The 15,671-nt window shown below is 52.3% G+C and overlaps 2 protein-coding genes across 7 annotated transcripts; one reads left to right on the top strand and one right to left on the bottom strand.

Moving 5' to 3' along the window:
* The first annotated feature begins 623 nt into the window (after positions 1 to 623).
* Positions 624 to 7,943, top strand: MPI (mannose phosphate isomerase). Of its 5 annotated transcripts, none has more exons than XM_061180049.1 (8): positions 624 to 669; positions 1,154 to 1,281; positions 2,215 to 2,415; positions 3,476 to 3,617; positions 3,953 to 4,135; positions 5,854 to 6,027; positions 6,715 to 6,923; positions 7,232 to 7,943. In XM_061180049.1, exons 1-8 carry the CDS (start codon positions 654 to 656, stop codon positions 7,448 to 7,450), a joined length of 1,272 nt encoding a protein of 423 aa, XP_061036032.1. In that variant the 5' UTR covers positions 624 to 653; the 3' UTR covers positions 7,451 to 7,943. The 5 variants fall into 5 exon arrangements, with proteins under 5 accessions (XP_061036032.1, XP_061036035.1, XP_061036033.1 ...); XM_061180052.1 differs by having other exon boundaries at positions 2,199 to 2,415; XM_061180050.1 differs by having other exon boundaries at positions 653 to 745.
* A 1,156-nt stretch (positions 7,944 to 9,099) lies between these two features.
* On the bottom strand, positions 9,100 to 14,771 carry FAM219B (family with sequence similarity 219 member B). Of its 2 annotated transcripts, none has more exons than XM_061180054.1 (5): positions 14,545 to 14,771; positions 14,254 to 14,341; positions 13,470 to 13,547; positions 12,981 to 13,029; positions 9,100 to 11,492 (listed from the first exon to the last, which is right to left on the bottom strand). In XM_061180054.1, exons 1-5 carry the CDS (start codon positions 14,741 to 14,743, stop codon positions 11,325 to 11,327), a joined length of 582 nt encoding a protein of 193 aa, XP_061036037.1. In that variant the 5' UTR covers positions 14,744 to 14,771; the 3' UTR covers positions 9,100 to 11,324. The 2 variants fall into 2 exon arrangements, with proteins under 2 accessions (XP_061036037.1, XP_061036038.1); XM_061180055.1 differs by having other exon boundaries at positions 9,100 to 11,489.
* Positions 14,772 to 15,671: the final 900 nt, after the last annotated feature.

Below are 15,671 nucleotides of genomic sequence, written 5' to 3'. Positions count from 1 at the left end.
AGCATTATTATCCCCATTTTACAGAGGAAGAAATTGAAACTCAGATTAAGGGCCTTGCGTGTGACATTTGCCATCATCATCAAGCATCAGTGAGTTCCTGATTAGATCCTAACAATTCTTTGCTCAAACCGGCTAATGAAAACCTGAAGTCGTGACAATAGCCTACAGAGTTCTGCCCATTGCCTTTCCTCTCTAACCACCTAACTTCCACCCTTCCTGCTCACTCTGCTCCAGCCACTCTGGCCTGTTTGCTATTTACTCCGTAAAATGCCAGGCACATTTCCACGTTCCCACCTTAGGGCCTTTGTTTTTCCTTCACAAGAATGTAAGCTCTACAAAGGCAAAGTAATCGTCATCTCGTTCTCGGATGTATCTCCAGCCCTCAGAACAGTCCGTGGCATTTAGCAGGTTCTAATAAATGAATACTGAGACCTAAGATTGCGGGCTGGAAACCTCTGGACTGGAGGGTATTCGTTCTGAGAGCTGGAGGGTGGGAGAGGGATTCAGAGTGCGGGGAGTGGCCACAACGGGCGCACGGGTCTCCGAAAAGGCGCTCGAGAAACTACACTTCCCATGAAGCTCTGGGGGCAGAGGGGCCGAGGGTGCTGCCGGGAAAAGTATACGTGGGCGAAGCCAGGTCTGGTGCTGCGAAGATGGCCGCTCAGAGAGGTGGGCTGTTGGCTGGGGTGCCAGCGAGCGTGTGGGTGGGTCGCGTCCTCGGACCCTTCCCGACCTGATATGCCAGGTAGAACCCACCCGCGGAGCTCTGCGGAAGGATGGGTGGGCGCCGGGCAGAGGAGGGGGCACCTGCGATGGGAATTGAGCCGTTATTGCAGCCCTCGAAGAAGGGTCTTGAGGGGAGGGGGCTGCGCGTGGGTTACTTCGAGACCCGGTGCGGTGGAAATAGATTCCTCCCACCCCCTCCCCGTCACCTTAACGCAACTATCTGCCTCACGTCAGCAGAAGATCTTTACTGCCCGTCTTAGAGATGGGAACATCGAGGCCTGCAGAAGGGTCTCAACTAACAACCTACAAACTCCTTATTTGACTCTATCCCCCAGACAGAACCCTCAGCTAGGGTGTAGTTTCCCCGGGACAGGAGGGTCAGGCCTCAGGAGTGGAGTGGAAACTGACGCTCTGTCTGTACCCCCAGTATTCCCACTTTCCTGTGTGGTGCAGCAGTATGCCTGGGGGAAGATGGGTTCCAACAGTGAAGTGGCTCGGCTGCTGGCTAGCAGTGACCCACTGGCCCAGATCTCAGAGGACAAACCATATGCAGAGGTGAGACCCGGGCTGTATTTTAGCCTACTTTACCAGCAGGTGGGATCAAGGTACTCCTCCACTCAAGGGGCCCCAGGCAAGTCATGTGAATCAGCTGGGAAGGGAAGACAGGAAAGAGAGAGGAGGCCTCCTTGCCTTTTCAGATCTGTGCAGGTTGATGAACCCACATGGTAGCACCAGAAGAAGTGAGGTTTTGTCATAATAGACTGGAATTTCCCAAGAACTGTCAGCACTTACTGACTTTTATTTTATTTTATTTATGGCTACATTGGGTCTTCGTTGCTGCGCGGGCTTTCTCTAGTTGCGGCGAGCGGGGGCTACTCTTCGTTGCGGTGCACAGGTTTCTCATTTCGGTGGCTTCTCTTGTTGCGGAGTACGGGCTCTAGGCGCGCGGGCTTCAGTAGTTTTAGCTCGCGGGCTCTAGACCGCAGGCTCAATAGTTGTGGCGCACGGGCTTAGTTGCTCCGTGGCATGTGGGATCTTCCCAGACCAGGGATCGAACCCACATCCCCTGCTTTGGAGACGGATTCTTAACCACTGCACCACCAGGGAAGTCCCAGCACTTACTGAATTTTAATTCATCCCGCCTTGACAATTAAAATTTTTACTTTGACTAAGTTTGACATTTTTAATAACCTAAAATATATATTTTTCCTGTCCATTTCGTAGAGAAAAAGCCAAAGCACAGGAAGGCTTAGCCTCTACTTCTGAGACTAGAATAAATGAATGTTAACCCCTCACAGAGCCACCTGAGAGTCAGAGCTCTGCTGCCCTCATGTATGTCTCTGATGGTATGAGCATTTATACCCGGTCTTGGGAGTCCCATTTCAGAACTTAGCTGCCCTGTGGGGAGCACAGGGTAACGGATTGGGGCAGGCCAGTGGGTGGTGCCAGGTTCTTCCTTTTTCCCTCCCAAGTTTCCTGTTTTTACAGCTGTGGATGGGGACCCACCCCCGGGGAGATGCCAAGATCCTTGACAACAGCATCTTGCAGAAGACCCTAGGCCAGTGGATTGCTGAGAACCAGGACTGCTTGGGTTCGAAGGTCAAGGACACCTTTAATGGCAAGCTGCCCTTTCTCTTCAAAGTGCTCTCGGTTGAAACGGCCCTGTCTATCCAGGCACACCCTAACAAGGTACAGGATCAGGGTAGGGCACAGAGGTCAGGGTAGAGAAGAACTTATGTCAAGGCCCTCCCACAACTTTTACTGCTGCTTTTACCCTGCCCATGCCAGGCTCCAGCCCCAAATTAAATCCAAGCCTGTCAACTCCCAATTTAGCTCTGCCAAGCTGATTGCTGGTGACACATGTGGCAGCTAAGTTTAAGTGGACAGCTGACCAGCCTGTGCCAGGGGAGCTTCTCCACGCTTGTTCCTGGGCTCCCCTCAGCCAACCCAGGTCTATTCATATCTGCCATTTTTCCACCTGGCTCTCTCAAAGAGTTTACCTTCCAAGGCAGGGCAAGTACCCTAGTCATTGCCTCAGCTCCACTCCCATGTCTTTCTGCACAAGCCCGTGTGTCGCAGCCTAAGCATTTGTCTGTCCAAACTCCTCATTTCTAGATGAGCAAAGTAAGACCCAGAGAAGAGAGGGATTTACCCAAAGTCACACAGCTTGTTAGTGTCAGAGCTTGGCTTGGTGTTTGGGTTTCCTGATTCGCAGTCCTCTTTTTTTTTTTTTTTTTTAATATTTATTTATTTATTTATTTATGGCTGTGTTGGGTCTTCGTTTCTGTGCGAGGGCTTTCTCTAGTTGTGGCAAGGGGGGGCCACTCTTCATCGCGGTGCGCGGGCCTCTCACTATCACGGCCTCTCTTGTTGCGGAGCACAGGCTCCAGACGCGCAGGCTCAGTGACTGTGGCTCACGGGCCCAGTTGCTCCGCGGCATGTGGGATCTTCCCAGACCAGGGCTCGAACCCGTGTCCCCTGCATTGGCAGGCAGATTCTCAACTACTGCGCCACCAGGGAAGCCCTCACAGTCCTCTTAAAGCCTGCCCCACCTCTCCCCCAGAGTTGGTCCACGTGCCTGCCTTGGGTTGGCTAAGCCCTGAGTTTCTGAATTATGCCTTGACTGGGCTCAGTGCCAGAGGTAGGAAGCTGACTGGGGAGTGTCAAGAGCAAGGTCTGGGTGAGATTGGTGTCTTCCTAGATGATGGCTGCACCTTAACCATTCTCCTCTTCCCTGGCTATGCCACAGGAGCTGGCAGAGAAGCTGCACCTCCAGGCTCCACAGCACTACCCCGATGCCAACCATAAGCCAGAGATGGCGATTGCCCTCACCCCCTTCCAGGGCTTATGTGGCTTCCGGCCAGTTGAGGAGATTGTGACCTTTCTGACAAGTAAGTTTGGGCAAAATGCTGAGAGCATGCATATTGGCCTAGGATGCATGGGCAGCCCACGGCAGAGCTGGAACAGTGGCAGAGAACAGAGGCTGAATGTCACAGGAACTGAGGGGCTGGTTGGCCTCATGAATTCTTGACACTCCGAGGGCAGGCCCATGAGACCAGGCTCAGGTGTGATTGCTGAGGGTTGGTGGTGAGCAGTCGCTTTTCACTGCAAAGCTTGCCTGGCTCCTTGGTTAGGGATGAGATGGGGAGGCCTCCTCCAGCTTCCCACTTTTGCCGGTTCCATCTTAACCATTCCTGATATGGGCCCTGGCCTGACCTTCCTGCAGAGGTGCCCGAGTTCCAGTTTCTAATTGGAGATAATGCAGCAACACAGCTGAAGCAGAGCCTGAGCCGTGACTCCCAGGCTGTGGCCTTTGCTCTGCGGAGCTGTTTCTCCCACCTGATGAAGAGTGAGAAGAAGGTAGTGGTGGAGCAGCTCAACCTGTTGGTGAAGCGGATCTCCCAGCAAGGTAGGTGTCTCAGGCCTGGGTGCAATGCCCCATCCTGGACCCCTGGCACAGACACTAGGCTGTGGGGATAGGGTTCTCAACCCCTTTGTTCAAGTAGAACACCAAAACGGGCCTGACTTAGATGGCCTGTTAGTGACTTAGCATTTCTTTCCCAGTCTTTGTGGAACAAGGCCCTAGGTTGAATGCTGCTTCTAGCTGCTCTCCATGGAGGGTTTTATACTTTGGGGCTAGAGAGCAGGAAGGAGATGAAGGGATCCTGTCTCTCCTCCAAAGGCCTGAAGTCCAGAGCTCTCAATCAGTAGATCTTTCCTTAAATACCTGCTCTGTGCCCAACCTTGTGCTAACTAAGGAGAGTTCAGGAAATGACTGTGATGGGTATGGTTGTGTCACCTTTGGGTTGGAGAGTCAATACAAGCAGTGAAAAACAAGGCAGAATGGACTCTCTGCTAGGAGCTTATATGGCACATGTGATGAGGCCCCAGCTCCTTTTCCAGGCAAGCCCAGAGCTCTTCTGGTTCTGTTTCTACCCATTTCCCCTACTACCTTTGACCCACAGGGAACTATTTATTTTACCCAAGCATAGCCTACGTTTTGTTTTGTTTTGTTTTGTTTTTTACTGTCTTCTCTGCTTGCATGCCTCTCCCTTTAGGGCTTCTTGCACTCACAGCAGAGCTGATTACTTCTGCTCAGAGCTCCCATAACACCCCGTTCATACGTCAGGTATAGCCCTTAACACCTGTGAGTAGATATCATCACATGCACACCTGTTAAAACTGGAGTTTTCTCTAGGCCAGGGACCTGTCTCCTTGACCTTCGTGTGTCCCCACAGTGCTTAGCACAGATTAGGCATTCAGCATGTCTCTGTATGAAGACTCGAAACAACCCTCCAATCCAGACCAACTGGTCTCTTCATTGTGGCACTGACACACTCTGCTTTTACTTAGAGACACCCTCCCCCTTCTCTCCACAGTCCAGGAAGCCCAGCTCACCACCCTCTCCTCCTCCCCCCAGTTCCCAAGAAGCCTTCCGCCACCACTCTAGCTCAGGCTGAGCTCATCTCCCCTGCTCAGCCTCCAGGACACATTTTGGCCCTTGGTTGCATCCTGCCTCATGCTATCTGGGGTGACCAACCATCTCAGTTTGCCTGGCACTGAGTGATTTTCAGTGTTAAGGGAAAGGCCTGGGCTAACTGGGACAGTTCGTCACCCCACATGGAACCCTTGGGTTATCTCCTAACTAGATTTTAAACTCCTAGAGCAGAGGTTGTCAACCAGGGGACACTGGCAGTCTGGAGACATTTTTGGTTGTCAAACCCAGGTTTGGGGTGCCAGTGGTATCTCGTGGGTGGAGGCCAGGGATGCTACTGAACATTCTGCAATGCACAGGACAGTCCCCACAACAAAGAATTACCTGTCCCCAAATGTCAATAATGCTGAGGTTGAGAAACACTGTCTAAAAGGACTACACTCTAGCCCTTTTAGTGCCTAGTAGAGTGGTGGGCATATAGATAGTCAAAATGGGGAAAACGGCCATCTGTGTAGGCTGGAATATCAAGGAATGCTGGCCCCCAAAGGGTGGGGGATGTGACTAGGAGAATATGCCCACCAGTTTCTGGATTCCTTGGGTAGGGTCTTCTCCAGGACTCTCCTTGGCCAAGGTGGGGCTGTGAACACCACTGAGGGTTCCTAAGTGGCCTTGGGGTGCTCTGTGACCCTCAGTGGCTGCTGGAAACAACATGGAGGACATCTGTGGGGAACTCTTGCTGCAGCTGCACCAGCAGTACCCAGGTGATATCGGATGCTTTGCCATCTACTTCCTGAACCTGCTTACCCTGAAGCCGGGGGAGGCCATGTTTCTGGAGGCCAACGTGCCCCATGCCTACCTGAAAGGAGGTGAGCCGCATTTCAGCAGTGAGCCCCACTGCCATCCGCCTCAGGCCTTGTTTCCCCATTTGGACAAAACAGGAGGGGGTGGTCGAGGAGACCACTTTTAAAGTCCCATCCAGCTCTGACCTCCCAGGGTTCCTGGGGTCAGCAGGGAAGTGACCAATAGGGATGATGAATGCCAGCTTGAGTTGGACACTGCTTGGATCCTCACACCACCCCTGTGAGGTCATGATGCTCTCATGTTAAGACCTATCAATATGTGTGGGAACCACAGTTTGAATCCAGGCTATATTGGATCAAGGCCATTGTTCTCTTCCCTGCCTTCACGTTTGTCCTGTCTTCGCAGAGATTTTATGTTAAAAAACACATTGCCGCAGAATGGTGTCACATTTTGACTGTTGGCCGTTTATCCACTCGTGGACAGGATTCTGTGGTAGAAGGGGAGAATACAAAGTCTCCAGAGGGTTGGGGCTCCTCCAGGGGATAACATGACTCCCCTTGACAATGGTGGGTGATGTGTCACCTGTTTTGGTATCTGTTATCTTAGCCCATTCTCACAGAAGACGCAATTCACACATTTTTACCTAATTCTACAGGGAGCTCATGGCACTCAAGTTAGAAGGCCCCGCCCTGGAGAGCCAAATTCCAAGGCATCCTTCATTAGCTTACCACATGACAACTGTCTGTCCCCAGACTGCGTGGAGTGCATGGCATGTTCAGACAACACGGTGCGTGCTGGCCTGACACCCAAGTTCATCGATGTGCCAACTTTGTGTGAAATGCTCAGCTATATCCCCAGCCCCAGCCAGGACAGGCTCTTTCCTCCAGCATGGAGTCAGGAAGACTCCTACCTCTCTATCTATGATCCCCCTGTGCCAGACTTCACCGTTATGAAGATGGAGGTGAGTGAGGGCTGTGGTGGGTGTTTTTTGTGTGGCATGAAGAACGCTGGTAAGGGCCACACTGTGGAGTATACCTGGGGCTGGGTTTCCTTTCCGCCAAGCTCACGTGGTGGGAGAATGGCCACAGGGCCTGTCTGTGGCTCTCTGCACCAGGGACCAGACAAGGGCCTCCGTGCTGACAAAAGCCTGAGCCGTGGGGGAGAAGGCGGCAGACTTCTGCCTCTCACTGTCCTTGGGGTTGTCCCGGGACCCCTGTGAGCTAACAGCAGCTCAGACCCTGCTTCATCTTGCTGTTTCTTTCTGCCCAGGTGCCTGGCTCCGTCACTGAATACAGGGTCTTGGCGCTGGACTCTGCCAGTATCCTCCTGATGGTGCAGGGGACAGTGACAGCCAGCACCCGCACAGCCCAGGCCACAATCTCCCTGAAGCGTGGCGGGGTGCTCTTCATTGGGGCCAATGAGAGTGTCTCACTGAAGCTCACGCTGCCTGAGGACCTGCTGATGTTCCGTGCCTGCTGCCTGCTGTAGAGGCCACAGCCTTCCTGGCTCTTCTCTGCCAGTCACCCTACATCCTGGCCAGCCTCACCTCCTCAGGCCCAGCCCAAATCGCTTCCCTGTTCCGGGCTCTTTGGGTACACCCTGAAAGAGCTCGGGTAGAAGAGCTTGAAGTCAGTGACTCCTGAGCAGGCCTAGGCTGAACTGTCTTCTTCCTGGTAGGAGGGGCCCACGTGAGAACTGAGGGCTGATACTCCCCTTGTATTCTTGCCACCCTTGAGCCAGGCTCTCCTGCACGAAGCGGCAGCTCTGTTCCAGCCTATAGCATTAGGCAGCTGGTGAAATCTATGATTAGCTCAGCATCAGTCACGGCAAGATAGGTAATTAATTTGGAAGAACAGCGTTCTGGCCCTGGGACTGCCCATTTTCCTCAGTGCAGAGAAGGAGGGAAAAGGGTAGGCCTGTGGACTAATGCTGCTCTGTCAAAGCAATTAAAGATCACCTGTGTTGAGGCCTGTGGGCTAAAGAGCACTCAGCCTTTTCCATTCCAGTCCCTGAAGCGGGCTGAAAGAGCCCTCCCTGGATGTTGTCCAGTTTTTGCTTTATTCCTGTTTCAGACAGCTTCCTGAGGTAGGCATGCTAGACTCCAGAGGCCTTTTAAAGGAAGGTGTGGGAGAGATAGCCTGCTGTAGCCTCAGCTGCAGAGCTTGCAGGCAAACCTTGGGCCCTCCAGCCCTGCAGACAGTGGAAGATGGGTCTAAAGAAAGGCACTGTCAGTGCAGAGGTTCTTCTCTCCAGTGCTTCAGTTGGCTTTAGGGCAGGGATCATCAGGCTAAGGCCAGCAGGCTGGATCTGGCCACGCCCTTTCATTTACATACTGTCCAGCTCCATTCAGGCTACAATGGCAAAGTTGAGTAGGTGCACCGAACTGTATGGCCTGCAAAGCCAAATGTACTGACTGGCCCTTCACAAACGTTGTCAACCACTTCTCTAGAGCACATTCAGTCACTGTAGATACAGGGACTAAAGGACAGGACAATCTAATTAGTGTTGTGAAGAGAAATCAAGCTACTTTGTTTCTACATTGGCAGGAAGTACCTATGAGGGCATCTACTCTCCCTGTGCCTACCCTCTAGAGGTGGGACACACCCAGGAGGTTGCACAGCTGTGTGTTTTGCCACTGACGTTTCTGACCAGCAGTCTTAGATGCTATCACCCCAGACTAAGCAGAGACCCAGGCTAGTGGCTCCTTCCTGTAGGTAAGGGATTAATCTCACACAAAAGAATCTTTCTGGGCTGCTGCCCACACTAGACCTGTACAATGGAATTCCAGGAAACTACCTTCAAAAAAGTTGTAGCCAATCTGTTCGGCTTTTTTTGGCTTCCAGTAAATTTTCTTCAGCTGAAAAAAAAAAACCCTGAGAAACAAAACAAAACCTGGGAAGAAAGGGTCTGCCAAAGGGAATTCATTCTAAAGAGAAGTGATATGCAAAGGCCTATTCCATCCATGGTCCCCAATGAGCAGGCCTGAAAACGACGCCTATTGGGAACAGGAGAAAGGAGAGGCAGTCCTCAGAATGGTTGGGGCTATTAGGCTATTTCTTCATTTCAGAATTCAAAAGGGGCAATGACCGTGGTCTAGGCCTTTGTTAAAAATCCTATTGCAACACAGAGACTCAGGCTCAACTAGCATGATTGTATTTATTCTCACAAACTTACAGAGCTATAGAAGCCTAAGCCAAGAGTTCTGTAGAGTAAACACCATACAGTACCACTCCCATCTGTGAGGTAAGCCTGAATACCTCCCTGTCTCCTCGGAGTGCTGTCACCTGCAAAACACCCAGCACTTTTAATTAAGGCAGTCTGGTTCTAGACACCTTGGTGCCTTTATTCGTGACATTAGGCTTTATTCGTGACATTCGTGGCTTCTAGCTCCAAGCAATCGACCATTTCTACCCTTCCTTGCTGTACAATGTTCCTGCAACTTTTTCTACGAAGGTAATGCCTTCCACACAGGGTCAACCAGCTCTGAAACATTCCGGGGAGAGGTGCAGCCAAATACACCAGTGTGGCTTTATAACAGCAACTACCGGAGGGCCTTGTTCTTGGGGTCCTGCTGCCATCCTCACCCCCAGCAGCTGTCAAACACTCAGGCTACTCTGTCCTAACCAAATAAAGCAACAGACTGGGCAAGTTCCCAAGTTGGGGCCACACCTCAATCCTGACTACCCTACCCCTTAGGCTGGGAACCCTGTCCACTCCCATTCAGTCCCATTTGGTTTTAGGTAAGGCCAAAAAAAAAGAGAACCACTAAAAAATTAAATTCCAGAGAGAGGTCTGGTATAGCAAGAGATGCTATCTACTGGGGGTCACAGGGGAGATTATGCCGGCCTTTTGGTGTGTTCAAACTGGGGACTGAAAGAGGCTGTATTGCACCCAGAGGTTTACTGTAAAGCCCAATCCTGAGTATCCACTATGAGGCCCATGCTGTGGTCAGAGGAATCTAGATGCAACAGAATGGCTTTCCCTAGGGTGAAGGGAGGCCCTCTGCAATGGCAAGATTATTTCCTCAGGTGGGGGCCGTGGGAGCTTTCACAGGTCCCTCCTCCTTATCCTGCCTATGAGCCTCTGTCTCTGTCAAAGCCCACATATCTGCACCAGTATACTTCTCACCCATTGCTGCTCCTCAAGTATAAAAAGTTAAACAAATAGGGGAATTCCCTGGCGGTCCAGTGGTTAGGACTCCACGCTTCCACTGCAGGGGCCTGGGTTTCATCCCTCCCTGGTTGGGGAACCAACATTGCCACAAGCCGCGGTGCGGCCGGGGTGGGGGGGAAAAAAAAAGTTAAATGGGAAGGCACCTAACTACTCCTGCAGCTCCCTCTGCTGGTAAGCAAAAAGTGCAGGCTTCCGGGGCGAGCTCCAGAACCTTCACCCAACCTTAGCTCAAGGACTGGGTGAAGATACTAGCTAAGACCAAGGTGAAGAATGGCAACCAAGGAAAGACAAATTTTGTCTACACAGTACAGCAATTTTTCTCTAAGGATGGACGGACCAAGTTTCTAAGCTCACCCAGACAGTTGGACCAGATGGGAATGCTCTGCTTCCAGGGATTCTGGAAGCCTTGATCAAGTTGTGCCATTAAGCAACCTGCTGTACAGTCAAACAGGAACAACTGGAAGAGGGCCAAAGGGCCCTGCTTTATGTTCCTTTGAAGGTCAAACAGGTAACCCATCTTGGAGCTAGGAAGAGGAGGAGAGCATATGGAATTTCTTGAACTGGATTGGTCCCAAATAGTTAAATTCTTTTTCAAAGACTCCCAGCTGCAAGCCATAAAGTGCTGTTCTCTGCCTCCACACAACACCATCCAGCACAGCCTGGGCGCAGAAGCTCTCCTTTCCCCTCTATAGGGCATGGTGACAAATACCACTCAAGATATCTGCAAGTTTTTCTCTTAGCCAACTTTGTCACTCACTGTAAGAACCAGAATTCCTCTGTTCCTTCCCTTACTAAAGTGGTTTCTCCAAACTCTACTCCAACAGCAGAGGAAAACTGCAGAATTCCACCTACCCCTATGGCCCAGATGGGGGCCTCTGGCCTGAGAAGCACCAGGTATGGGGTAACTGCGGTCACTGACTTTCCCAGAGGGTCAGTGTCTCCAGTGATTCTGGGGTTGACAGCAGTTCCCACTGCACTGTGACCAATGAAGGGCCAACAGGACTCTGCAGGCATGGTGAGCAGGGCCCATCTTAGGGGGTTCCCACATCTGTGACCGATGAAGGGCCAACAGGACTCTGCAGGCATGGTGAGCAGGGCCCATCTTAGGGGGTTCCCACATCTGTGACCGATGAAGGGCCAGCAGGACTCTGCAGGCATGGTGAGCAGGGCCCATCTTAGGGGGTTATGTCTACTGGAGGGTACAGAAGGAAGCATCCCTAAGACAGCACCAGCAGCAGGAGCATGTTGAGGAGGTCATAGGCTTGGGGGGAATGAGGTCCAAGTCCTCATCATCTGGAATCTCATCCAGGTGGTACCCATCCTGGAGCAGCTGCCGGCTCACATCCTGGTTCACCTGCTAAGAGCAGGAGAGGAGAGAACTATAAGCCAGGCTACAAGGCAGAAATAACTGCTGCCCAAAAGGCAGACCCACATTTCCTTACTATGCATGCTCCACCCTCAGGCCAAGCCCACACAACCCTGGATTACAGGAAGAAGTGCCTCACCCAGCAGGGAGGGACATCCAGGGGCCTGAGCCAGTACTATCCAGGCTGCATTGTCACTAGCCCCCAGGGAAGTTGCCCTCACTAAAGAATCCTGAGAAAGCTGATATAAATATCAGATTACAGATTATGTTTGAAAGTCAAGCCCTGACCATTCCCACTGGGAACCCAGGTTGGTCCCTATGAAGGCTGAAGAATATGGAACAATGATACCAGAACAATCGGGTAGAAAGGTAGAGGAATATGGGTTAGAGTTGAATGGGGTGGGGAACAGCTTTTTCTGCACTGCCAGTTAGACATGTCATCCTTTGATGCCAACAGAGCTCATTCCTTGCAAAGTGGAACCTGTCAGCCCGGCTTCACCAATTCCACTGAGCAGAAGGAAAATGAGACTGCAGAGTGTAGGACTTTCTCTGGTTCTTGGCTAATTTTTTTTTCTTTTTTTTTTAACAATCTTAGGCACCCAGATGTTCAAGGAGGATACAATTTTCAAACTGCCTGTATTCTCTGGCAGAAACTCAGGGGGCGGCCAAGGGTTTCCAGGAGAATAAAGAAGAAATACCAGTGGTATACAGTCAGGTCCCCAGCACTTCATCTCTGTCAAAGGCAGTAAGCCGCACATGCCAGAACTTTACGTCCCCATGTTTCTGTCTGGGCCAGTCACTCTAGAAACTGTCCAGAAGTCCAGCCCAGGAGTATCTATCTCTGTCTCAGTTCCCATAGATGGAACAACTGAAGGAACAGAAGTTGGCCTGGAAGAAAGCAAGCTTGGAGGAGAATGGCCAGGGCAGGGACAGGAATGCTAATCTCAGATAAAAGACAATCAAAAGAAGGGAGACTAGAATTACTGTGTGACACTGGAGGCAGGACTAGGACCACTAAGTCCAAGCTGCAAGAGACACTTCCAATTAACAAGGAAGACTTCTCTACGATCTACCTGAATTGTGTGTGCCGGTGGGGGAAGATAGGCAGCAAGGTTTCTTGAAGGTAGTACTCACTACTCACTACTCACTACCCAATTACAAGAAGCATTTAAACAAGCAGAGGATGGTAAACACTTAGCTGGGATTTATCAAGAGGATTCCTTTTCTAAGTAGTGGCCTGGATTAGAAGACTAGTGAGGTCATTTCCATCCCTAAGGGTCTATGGTCTCCTGGACTTTCAACAGCGCTCCTCAGACACCTAAACTTCTGCCGGGGGAAAAGGGCAGAGTAGAAGATTGGAGAACAGACTGGAAGTCTAGCACAGTGCCATGCACACAGCAGGAACCAGACAAGCATTTGGCAGTGGCAGTGACACTGCCTGCAGCCTGGCCCCACCACAGAAAGGTGCTCTGGACTTGCCTCTGCAGAGGAATACCCGGAGGAGTATCTGGATTCCAGCTCCCCATCACTAGGAGAAAAGGAAGACAGTCAGTTCGGGGAGATGCCCGTGGAGCACAGCTACAAATGGCAAGGTGCACAGCATGCAAAGGGGTCTGGAGGACTTGTGAAGCAAAGACCACACACCATAGAACTCAAACCCATAATCTGCCATGAGTATAAATGGCTCCTTCCATTGGCTCCAGCAGGGACAGGGTCACTGTCACTAACAGTGCAGACATAATAGGGCAGGATGACTCCCCCAGACAAGGTTGGTGCTTCAAATCCAAGAGCAGCAAGATCACCTATGAGTCCTCTAAGCAAGCCATCCTGGGAAGAGATAGTGCTCTGAAGCAGCAGCCCTGGAACATGCACAAAAGGTCTTGGAAGAGACAGGGAATAAGCGAAGCAAGTGATCTGAAATTTTACCCAAGTCACTCCCCAAGGGGTATTTTCAAGGAGGGCACTCACCTGTCAGAGTCGAGGGACACCAGGTTTTCATCTGGACTCTGACTAAGTGCAGTATAGCCCTTGTTAAACTTCACTGACCTGAGGGGAGATGGGGGGACAGACCAAGCATAGATGAAATGCCAGCATTTCACAGGGAAAGCCAGAGTCCTCGCCCTTATGGGAAAAAAAAAGAACTGCACTACTCCTGACTTGCCTTCTGTCTGGACAGCCACCACTGCCTGCCATGTATCTGGCCACAGCTCCTCAGAACGTGCACGTCCCCACACCACTCCCCCTGCTGCTCCTGAGCAAAAGCACACCTCCTCTTTCATGAAGCAGGAAAAGCCCCATCTCCCCACCTTATTTAACCAGAGAACAGAAAAACCAAAGTCCTTAGACAAATTCCTTCACCTGCTTTAGCTCTTTGTAAAAGAGGCCCTGGATAAGGTCCCATCCAGCCCTCAGAGTTCACCGTTCTGTTAAAAAAATACAGCCCTGGCTGTTTCCACACTGCTCTCCATCCTCACTCCTGGGGACCCCAGCCACTATGCTCCCCCCTAATTTAGACAGTGAATGATCCTAGGCACTGACGAAAACTCTTATTCCAAAGCTCCTTCCCTGACGCCATCACATCCTGGAAGGGAAAGACAAGGTCGTTCCTCTTCCCCTTTTAAAACAGTGAACCGGACAGGTTGGCCTCAGAGGCATCACTAGCTGGGCCTTAAGCGTGGGTACTCTGTCTCCCAGACTACACTAAGGCCTTCTCTGGAAACGCTTGCACAGAGGAGGTGGCGCCTGCTGAGACCTTTTCCCTGAAGAGTCGGGGCGGTTCGGCGCGGCCCCCAGCATGCGTTTTCTCCGCAGAACTGCCTTAGCCAGGTCCCGGTGCTTCTCTGGAAGTCAAAGGGACCGGGTCAGTGGGCTGTTCCCCATTCCGCCGTGCCTCCCAAACTCCAGGAGCCCGCTCTCCGAACAGACTTCCGGGTGCGGGAGCGGGCTGTAGGACCCCCTCCGGGGTCGCCCCAGCGGCGCTCCGGAGCCCGCCCGGGACGCGGCAGCCCACCCAAGCAGAGACCCCTCATCGGGCCGCACTCACGCAGCTTGGCCTGACTGGAAGGCGCGCGCGCCACCATGTACGGCCCCCGCTTCTCCACAGCCGCCGGGGTCCGCTCCCCCAGCCAGGGGACTCCAATGCCGCTTCGCTCGGTGGGCGGCCCCGCAGCTCCGGTTCCGCTGGGCCGGGGTGCCGGCTGAGACGCCCTCACCTCAGGCCCGCTGGGCTCCGCGGTCGCCATCGCCTGGCCACGCCCCGCTGAGTCGCGGAGCCCCGCCTCCTGGCTAACCAGCCGTCAGCCGGGAGAGAGGCGGTCCCTCCTCGAGCAAGATGGCGGCGCGCAGATGTGGGCCGTAAGCGCCCGAGCTTTCTGGTCGCGCCTGCTGCAGGGTTGGCTCAATTGTTCCGCCCTTCCGGGGGCTGGATTGTTTCAGTCCCTCCTTTCTAGCACCCTGCGGTGCTCGTAGTTGGCCTGAGCCTGGGGATGTCAAGCCAAGTCATGTCTCTAGTCGAAATTAAATATCGATATTTCCGAGGGGCTGCGGGTGCGCGCCCTCAGACTCAGAGCCCGTTAGGCCTTGGCGCGCACGCGCTCCCCGCAGTGTTTCCGCACAGGTCCTCTCGCCACAGCCGGAGCTCCCCAAGGGCGGACCGGGGAGAGGCTGGATTGAACCGAAAAGAGCGGTATGACAAAGGGAGGTATTAGCTCCCGTCTCTACAAAAGGAAACAGGCTAGAGAGAAAGGTTCAAGGACCTTGTGGAGGTCACACAAACTAGAGGCAGTGCCTTGGTAACGCCAAACCTTCGTTATTTCCAACACCACGCTGTGCCCGAGACCTTGGATGAGACCTGACCTTCTCTAGGCCTCAGTTTCCACATTTTAAAATGGAACCAACGTCACTACCTGTCTTACAGTGATAAACAAGGACAAAATAGGACTTGGAAAGAAGAGCAAAAGTGCGTTGTGTTTGGGACTTCCCTAGTGGTCCAGTGGTTAAGACTCCACGCTCCCAATGCAAGGGACCGGGTTCCATCCCTGGTCAGGGAACTAGCTCCCCGATGCGTGCCAGGCAACTAAAGATCCCACAGACAGCAACGACGATCTGGCGCAGCCAAGTAAATAATAACTAAATATTAAGAAAGAAAGAAAGTGCGCTGCGTTTGTGTGC

Source organism: Eubalaena glacialis, chromosome 2, assembly GCF_028564815.1.
Source record: "Eubalaena glacialis isolate mEubGla1 chromosome 2, mEubGla1.1.hap2.+ XY, whole genome shotgun sequence".
Lineage (NCBI taxonomy): Eukaryota > Metazoa > Chordata > Mammalia > Artiodactyla > Balaenidae > Eubalaena > Eubalaena glacialis.
Note: the sequence above shows the minus strand (reverse complement) of the source record. Positions and strands in the feature narration are given on the sequence as shown.